Source organism: Pyrus communis, chromosome 1, assembly GCF_041283825.1.
Source record: "Pyrus communis isolate YQ-2024b chromosome 1, ASM4128382v1, whole genome shotgun sequence".
NCBI lineage: Eukaryota > Viridiplantae > Streptophyta > Magnoliopsida > Rosales > Rosaceae > Pyrus > Pyrus communis.
This window is the reverse complement of record NC_142565.1, coordinates 16,303,778-16,312,733: the sequence shown is the minus strand read 5'-3', so window position 1 is coordinate 16,312,733 and position 8,956 is coordinate 16,303,778. Positions and strand designations below refer to the sequence as shown.

The 8,956-nt window shown below is 38.2% G+C and overlaps 1 protein-coding gene across 4 annotated transcripts; it reads left to right on the top strand.

Annotated features, from left to right (window-relative positions):
• Positions 1-380: 380 nt before the first annotated feature.
• On the top strand, positions 381-6,153 carry LOC137720986 (2,3-bisphosphoglycerate-dependent phosphoglycerate mutase 1). Of its 4 annotated transcripts, none has more exons than XM_088699148.1 (10): positions 469-677; positions 1,132-1,376; positions 1,496-1,719; positions 2,646-2,764; positions 2,857-3,013; positions 3,137-3,238; positions 3,324-3,443; positions 3,543-3,597; positions 5,402-5,461; positions 5,768-5,905. In XM_088699148.1, the coding sequence occupies exons 2-9, from the start codon at positions 1,136-1,138 to the stop codon at positions 5,431-5,433; spliced, it is 1,050 nt and encodes a 349-aa protein (XP_088555274.1). In that variant the 5' UTR covers positions 469-677; positions 1,132-1,135; the 3' UTR covers positions 5,434-5,461; positions 5,768-5,905. The 4 variants fall into 4 exon arrangements, with proteins under 4 accessions (XP_088555276.1, XP_088555274.1, XP_068316217.2 ...); XM_088699145.1 differs by having other exon boundaries at positions 483-677; positions 1,135-1,376; XM_088699150.1 differs by lacking the exon at positions 3,543-3,597 and having other exon boundaries at positions 381-677; positions 1,135-1,376; positions 5,768-6,153.
• Positions 6,154-8,956: the final 2,803 nt, after the last annotated feature.

Here is an 8,956-nt window from a genome sequence, read left to right as displayed (position 1 = left end):
CATTTGTGAAGCCATTTGAAGCTTGTTAAATAAATAAAATATTAATTTATATTATTCGATTTAGTTTGATTTTTGAAACACCAAAATTGAAATCGAACCAATTCGGTTTTTAGTTACTTTTTTTTGTTTTTTTTTTGTTTTGGTACGGTATTTGGTCCGACCTTTTTGGTTTTCAATTTTTCAAGCCTACCCCTACTTTGATCACGAATACCACTATAGACCTAATACTATGTGACAAAAAACACATTAAATGCAAAAAAAAAAGAATACACAATTATATCACTTGTGTCTTTTTTATCCTTCCACACATTTTTTTATTCATTTTTATCCGGTGATTTTTTTTTATTTATACAAATCGGATTTCCAAAGAAAACATAAGTTTTTGCGTGTAAAAATCATTTCCCTTTGATTAGATTCGAAGGAGACTACAGCGTCGTTAAGGTAGGGGTTGGTGAAATGTTAGTTTTTGCCGTGGGAAAAGTGAACAGGAATTCCGCCACATCTTTCTTATTCTGCGTTTCTCCTTCCCCACTTCCCCGCTAATTTGTAAAAACCCCCATATCTCTCTCCGTCTCTCTCCATCTCTCTCTCTCTCTCTCTCTTAAGGCATCGTTCCCTCCAAATCTTTGCAGATCGAGTCCACTCGCAGATTCCCCACAGACCCATCTTCCATTCATGTGAGTAACTTTTGCTGTTTCTTTCTTCTGTAACTTCTTGACTGTTCCAAACTCCAAAGCATGATCCTTCATTTTCTTTCTGTATTTCCTTCTTTTCTTGTGGCCTTTTTTTATTTTATTTTATTGAGAAGGTATATTAACTCGTATTCGGAATGAAACTTCGATCTGGGTTTTTTCTTCATTTGAGCTGACTTGTGTCCTGTGTAGTTAAATCTAAACTCTGCAGCTTTTGTTTTCATGAATTCGATACTTTTTCTTTTTTTTCAGTGAAATTTTATAAAAAGACCCGATTGAATGATGATTATTGGGTATCAGCTTGATGGTGGAATTAGATTCCATTCTCTTACTTTTAGTAACTCTGCATTGTCAAAAAGGAATGAAATTGTTGTTTCAATGTGGTTTTCGACGTCGTTTTTTACTTTGGTTTTGATTTTGGGTTTTTTGTGGATGTTAGCAGAATGGTTGCGACAGCTTTTCGCCATCCTGTTGGAATCTTCCACCTCCATTGTTCTGTTGGTGAGACTGGCTCTGCCAGAAATTGTAGGCAGTCATCTTTCAGATTTATCTCTAAAAATTTTGCGGTCGATGTTCGCCTGCTTAGAAAAGAACATTGCAGCTCTAGACAGTGTAAACTGCACGTAGTTTGTTCATCGTCTTCCCAAGCTTCGACAACTGATCCAATTTTGTCTACCTCGCAAGGTATTGCCAACAATGCTCAAAAGATATCAAGTGTATTCATTTCTTTTCAATGCACTAATTATTCGTTTGTGAATCGGCGAGTCCTCTGCTAATTGTTGTGTCTGTACTCTTCTTTGTAGGTGAAAGTTCTTTGGTCTTAATTCGTCATGGCGAATCATTGTGGAATGAGAAGAACTTGTTCACCGGTTGTGTTGATGTGCCTTTAACCAAGAGAGGTGTTGATGAAGCAATAGAAGCTGGTAAGAGAATTAGCAACATCCCTGTAGATACGATTTACACATCTTTGCTAATTCGTGCACAGATGACGGCTATGCTTGCCATGACTCAACACCGCCGGAAGAAGGTATCTTGCTCAAGTTTTGAGATATTTTTTTGCACAAATTTTACTTTTGAAATACTGAATCGTTACCATAAATGTGGTAATTTGTTAAGTACATTATTGGTTCATTTATCAGCAACACATGTGGAGGGTGTGAAGCATCAATATGTGAGCGGTCTAGGAATTTCATATTTATGGCAAGGATTTTGACCTTAGAACCTACCCATAACTTTCCACCTAAGCCAAAGCAATGCATCATTGCTCCTCCAATTTAATTTCAGAGATAATGTGAATACTCCATCCACTGATTTATCACGTTTATGTATAGAACAAAGTCAACTGTTGATTTTGAGATTGGAAAATGTAGTTGAACCTTTTCAACAAGATCTTTAAGATATTGACGTTCATATGAAGTTATATCCAATTATATTTTGTATCCGGACTTTTGTTTAAAGTTGTTAGAGATATCCACCTAAATATTCTTGTTTCATACTTTTATCAACCACGCAGGGACTTTTAGAACCCTCTGTTGCCTGTTTTGTGTAGATCATATCAAACCAGTATAATGCACATTCTGGAAAATGGTGGTTCTTTTTGTTCTAGTTCCTTTGCTCGTTAATTTATACTTTTCACAATATTAATCGTTAAGGTTTTAACAACAAAACAAACCATCGGGGGAAGTTCAAAAGTCTTTGCAGCACTCACAGGCCTTGTTACCATGATTAGCATCTAGCAGGTTGACTGTACTTGTGATTGCAACACAATATTGTTAAACAGCATTACAAGACAGGTCCGAAGGAGAGAGAAAGCAAACTGATTTTGACCTTACCATTTATATCTAGATATTCTAACTTTATGGTTGACTTATTAATTAGACTGTTTTTTAGAGAAATACATGAAATCATTACTTGAATATCGAATTCACATAAACATGTTTGTTATGCTTTCAGGTGCCAATCATTGTGCATAACGAGAGTAGACAGGCGGAAACTTGGAGTCAAATTTACAGTGGAGATACTAAAAAGCAATCAATTCCAGTTATAACTGCTTGGCAATTAAACGAAAGAATGTACGTTCTTATTTACTTTTTCTTTAACTTGCAATCATCTTAGATTTAACAGAAGTTGAGTAGATAGCATTACCAGCTGTTGTATTCTACAGGTATGGTGAATTACAAGGTCTTAATAAGCTGGAGACATCTGAGAGATATGGAAAAGAGAAAGTGCATGAGTGGCGTCGGAGTTATGATATTCCTCCCCCCAGTGGTGAGAGTTTGGAAATGTGTTCTCAAAGAGCTGTAGCCTATTTTAGAGAACAGGTAAGCAGATAAGTTCTAGTATTTGATATTAACATATATATCCCATTAAAAGCTGGGTGTATGTTCTAGAGGTTCAACTCATGTTGATGTGTAAGTACCTGAAGAGAAAAGATTATATTGCAGATTGAACCACAACTGCAATCTGGAAAGAACGTTCTGGTTGCTGCCCACGGAAATTCATTGAGGTCTATTATTATGTATCTCGAGAGACTAACTTCTCAAGAGGTAACAACCATGCCTTCAAAATTTCCTACCACCTATGAGTATTTTCTATTAGTAAAAATAATCTTCAGTATTTCATGTCAATCAGGTTATTAGGTTAGAGTTATCAACCGGAGTACCACTGCTTTATATTTATAAGGAGGGAGAGTTTATGAGGAGGGGAAGTCCAGTTGGACCTACAGAACCTGGTGTTTATGCGTATACTAAGGTATGGACTCTCTGCTCTTCTAGGTTGTTGGAATCTTGAAACATTGCATCTTGCTGTGTGTGGTGTTCAATTACCCTCAAATTCATTTCAATTATTTAGGGCTTTCAAGGAAGCGGAGTAGTGTGTTCATTCAAACAATCCCGAACAATCAGAGGTTTGGAGACTGTTCAGACTATATATTTTGAAACATATAGGGTTTAGGCTATTTTATCAAAAGAACCAGGGTTAAGCTTTACTTGAAAGGGCTAAAGTATGAACGCTGGTTTCAATTCAAAATTTGAAACTTTTATAAGCAACATAATCTTAAAACTAATTGATAATTCACACTAGTTTTTCCTCTGGTTATAAGAGTCATTGGCTTAAGATGGGACCAATTGAATTTGATTATAATATTTTTCTTTATCTTTAATAGTATTAAATGAGTTGTGCCTAGTTGGGTTCTCTTTGTGTTCATGAATTCCCCCTAGAGCCGCACAAATGCTCATGTCCCCAACCTGTTTCCTTCCTCTACTATACTGTGCCTATTTCAATTGTGCTCATTCCTGAAAAACTGAGGCATATAGTTTTCATGTTTACAATGTCACGAAGTCGCTTTGAATTAATATGTTACTTTAGCCTTGTCATGATATTTGAACAACATGGCTCAATGCTGTTTAGCCAAGGCAGTAAAAGGTCTCACATGTCCTTCAGAATTTGTCGTCATTGAGAGTATGGGAAGTGATCTGTGCACTCTTTAACTTTATGCACATCCCTCTTAATTTTGGCCCTCGCTCCTCTGATTTATTCAACCAAATGGCTAGAAAAATGGACGGGTGTGCAGGAGGGGAAAAATGGATTGCAGAAGTGATTTCGCTAAGACTGTAAGGCAAATAATCAATGATATTGGTTTTTTATGAGTTTGGGATGGATCCAGGGAATCTGAGGTGGCTATAGCCCATCCTAGTTCTAAGAATTAGAAATAAAACAAGGTTAGTTCCAGCCAACCCAACTCATATCTATCCAACCATCCCACTTGCACATACTTCTTCAAACCCAAAAGAAAAGAACTTAGCCTATTCATTCGGATTAGTCTCGATAGTCCACTGTCCATTCTCGATGATTAACTCGTTTCTTCTTCAGCATTGCTCGTATCCTTCTTCTTAATACTCTAATTTGTCTTCTACGAGTATTCTTCTTCTAATTTGGTTTATAATTTTGTTTCTAAACTCTAATTTAGATAGTTTATCCTGGTACTATTCACTTTACCCTTTATTTTGTCCTTATCGTTAAAACGCAAAGTTTTCAAGCCCTTTTCGTTAGTTTTCTTACAAAAGGGAAAGAAAAAAAAAAAAAAAAACTCTAATTTAGATATTTTTCAGTCAATACCTAATTTTAGGCTTTTATTAGGGTACGTTTTGTTTTGGCTAATGAATTTAGTCTGTATAAAAAGATTTAGTTCAGCTGAGGAAAATTGGGCCCACTTTATTTTTGAATCTTGGATCCATACCTTGGTTTTTTTTTTTTTTTTTTTTTTTTTTTGAACAAACGATATTATCTACACGAAAGGGGAGGAGGATGGACTAGCAATAATGTGGTTCAAATTCACCTTTGGCGAGAATCGAACCTAAGACCTCTCACTTATGAGTGAGGAGGAATACCACTGGTCCCGTCCATTGTTGGGAGAGCAGGATAATAATTCATTTGAAATAAAATTGCCTCAAATACTCTGATCTATATTTAGTTGGCACATGAAACCATAGTCCCTTAACTCTGGTGGTTAGATGTCAAAAATAGGTCTTTTACCATCAGGAGGGTGATGAACGTGCAAAAATACTCTTCTATATTTTTTGTTCCTTTCTGTTTTTCTCTATGTTCTTATCTGTTCTTTTGTTGCTTAATCCTAGTAGTCCAATTTTTCTTTCTCAAGTCATCGTTCCTAGATGTTTTATTTTGCTGCTTGCTACACTTTTTGCATGCAGAGTTTAGCACTTTACAGGCAAGAATTGGATAAAAGGTTGCCTTGAACTCTATAAAAGCAGGTAAACTTCTATACCTAACATCTGCACTTCATATTTTCACCTGTTGAAAGAATGGAGTTATCAAACTGAATTTTTACTATTTTGGATTAGCTATGCCTATCTCATATGGACCTATGTACAGTATAACTGTTTTCCGTTGAATGTCAACCTTCAGTTACGGAAGAATTGGTTCCGTGGTCCAATATTCATGAGATGCTGATCTATGTTGTATTTATTCACTCGTGTTTTTATTAGCCTACGTATATAACTCAGTCTGGTCTCCGCAATTGTACCATTATTTCCCTCATATATTCTTCGTTTTCGCAGGGGACGGCCTATTTTTACCTGTTCGGGCTTTTCCAGCGTTTATTTCTAAGCTGCAGATCTGCGGCCGCAAACTAAATGCAACACATAGTTGTAGAACACATGCCTAACATTGAAAGTTTTTAGACAAACCAGATAAACAGATCATATGTATACCATTGAAGCTTGAAACTTATATACTCGAATGTCGCGTGTTGAAAGGGTTACAAGGGACATGTAATTGCTAGTATTTTTGAAGTTTTAGGCAGTGGTTGGCGACTTAGGCATACATGAATTTGAATCGCCTCTGAACCTTGGTTGAATAGCATGATTATCCACCTTGGCCTCACTGGGCTGAAGGTTGAACGGGGTAACCTATATTTTTAAGTTCTTGCGTTTAATTTCCAGAAGTCGAAGAGGACCAATTTCGATTTATGTATATTTTATTTTTGAGTAAATTACAAAAAACCGCCTCAACTATAGGTGGCAGTACAATCTTATACCTTATGTTTTTAAACATTGTAATGTCATACCTCGTTGCAATGTTAGACCTCCATTAATTAATCTGTTAAATTGGACATTAAGTGATGACGTGATAAATATAAGGTTTATATCTTTTTTGACATCGAAGACCACGTAGATGAAAAAAATAAAATTATAAAAATAAATTAATTTTTAAAAAGTAATTTTTGGTTTAAAAAAATTAAATAAGAGGAGTGGGGCCCACCCCAACCAAACCCTCCATTCTTTCTTCCCCATCCATCCACCTAGGGGTCGGCAAACGGGTTTGGGATTATATTAATATGTGCTATTGTGCACAATCTTTGCTTCAAGCCTTCAATACTCCTATAAGTGTAAGTGTAATATGTGCTGCTGTTGTGCACTGCAGTGCAGCTCCATTTGATAAAAATGTATTTTTGGAAGGAAAAAAAAAAAAAAGTTGGACCCGTGGAACCGTCCGAAACCGGCCCGTTTGAAATGGGTCAAGTAAGGTCTAGTTCCAAAACTAAAAATCTATGTACCCGGCTTGACCTATCCCGTTATAGTTTGAAGCAAGTAGGGTCTGATTCCTTCAAAATTGGGCCCGGCCTGTACCTACCCTTACATCTGCCCACCTTTACCCCCTTAGGAAGAAGTCTGAGATCTCAGTGACCAAGAATTCCTATCAAAAGGAGAACGCATACAACCAGAGGTCAATGTTCTTGCCTACACTCCACCTCAATGCCCCAAAGTCGTACTTCTCGACGGCCGAATCGTCTACCGCTTATGATGGGTTGGGGGGCCTGATCACATTGTGTGGGAAAACCCCGAGTATGGAGGCGCTGCGCGCTAAGCAAGTGAAATTTCCAATGAAACCGAAGACACGCTTGCACCTGTTGCTGAGGACGAAACCTTGTAGAAAATTATGCATGCGCCAAAATGCATGTAGGATGGATCCACTATAGTGGCTGAAAAGCTTAAGAGGTAAACCTAAGTGATGATGCAAAAAATTGATTTCTATTAGTGTTTACTTAACTGCTGAGGAAAAGAAAGAACTAGTCAGCCTGCTAAAAAAGTTCAAGGACATCTTTGCTTGGAGCTATGAAGAGATGCCATGCCTTGATTCGAATTTAGTATGCCATACACTAAATACACATCATATGATCAAGCCTGTTATGCAGCAAATGAGGAATTTCCACCTGAAAATAGAGGCTAAAATCAAAGTCGAGGTAGAAAAGCTCCTGGCAGCCAGATTTATCAAGCCTATCAAGCACCCCATTTAGCTAGCCAACATCGTTCCAGTAAAGAAGAAGAACATTGTCCAAATCTGGATATGCATCGACTACCGAGATCTTAATGCAGCATGCCCAAAAAACGAGTTCCTACTGCCCAACATAGACATCATAATCAATTTAACCTCACATCAAGGCTTGATGTCGTTCATGGATGGCTTCAGTGGGTACAATCAAATCAAGATATCTGCCAAAGATGTAGAGAATACGGCTTTCCTCATGCTGTTTGGAAACTTTTATTACACCGTCATGCCATTTGGGCTCAAAAACGCCGATGCCACCTATTAATGAACAATGACGACAATCTTTCATGACATGATGGGGAAGGAAGTGGAAGACTATGTGGACGATCTTGTAGTGAAATCCAAGACCAGGGAAGTGCTAAGGAAAATGTTGGGAAGATGCTGAATATATGGGTTAAAGATGAACCCTAAGAAATGCACCTTCGGTGTTTCCTCAGGCAAGTTCTTGGGCATCTTGGTGCATCAACGCAACATCAATATAGATCCAGACAAGGTGCGCACCATCAGAATTCTCATACCCCCAACAAACGCAAAGGAGCTAAAAAGCTTGATGTGGAAGCTATCCTACATTCGCCTTCACCCCACTGCTTAGGAAAATGAAGGATTTTGTGTAGACCAAGGAACACAGTGAAGCCTATCAACAGGGCTAGCAACTAGTCACCAACCTTCCTACCATGAAGGCACCAATCCCAGGCATTCTGCTCAAGCTCTACCTAGCCGCAACAAGCACTGACGTAGAAGCCCTACTTGCCCAGGACAGTCCAGCTGGGGAAGAAGCACCAATCTACCATGTCATCAGACAACCAAGAGGCACTGAAACCCTCTATGAGAAGATATAATGCCTCTACCTAGCTCTTGTCTACGCATCACTATGACTGCACCATTATTTTCTAGCCCACAAATTGCACCTTATGGTAAAGCCTGACCCGGTAAAGTACTTGCTTACTATACCTATAATGTCTGGCCGTTTGGCTCGTTGGTTACTCCAACTCTCCAAATTCGATATTATATGTGTAACGCCTAAGGCTATCAAAGGCCAAGCTATGATAGACATGCTAGCATTATTTCCCAAGGAAGAAGAGGCCACCATTGCCAAGGAAGTCCCTGGTGCACTACCAGGGGTATAAGATGAGCTATGGGTCATGCATTTCGATGGTTTTTCCATAACCACGAGAGAAGAAGCTGGTATTGTACTTATCAATCAAAGGGGCCAAGTCACTGCCTTAACCTTCAAGCTAAGCTTTCCATGTGCAAACAACATAGCTAAGTTTGAGGCTTTCATCATAGGCCTTTCCATAGCCAGGGAAATGGGCGCAAGGAAGATACGAGTCATAGGGGACTCGAACTTGGTCTTAAGCCAGGTCCAAGGAAGTTTCAAGGTGATGGAAATAACTTTGGCACCATACTGCACTCTGGCC

Bases quoted from the DNA above. Each gene is read 5' to 3' on its own strand.
- LOC137720986 (XM_088699148.1), top strand. From the start codon at position 1,136: ATGGTTGCGACAGCTTTTCGCCATCCTGTTGGAATCTTCCACCTCCAT. The intron at 1,377-1,495 runs GTATTGCCAACA...TCTTCTTTGTAG, and splicing joins AATTTTGTCTACCTCGCAAG to GTGAAAGTTCTTTGGTCTTA. The intron at 2,765-2,856 runs GTACGTTCTTAT...TGTATTCTACAG, and splicing joins TGGCAATTAAACGAAAGAAT to GTATGGTGAATTACAAGGTC.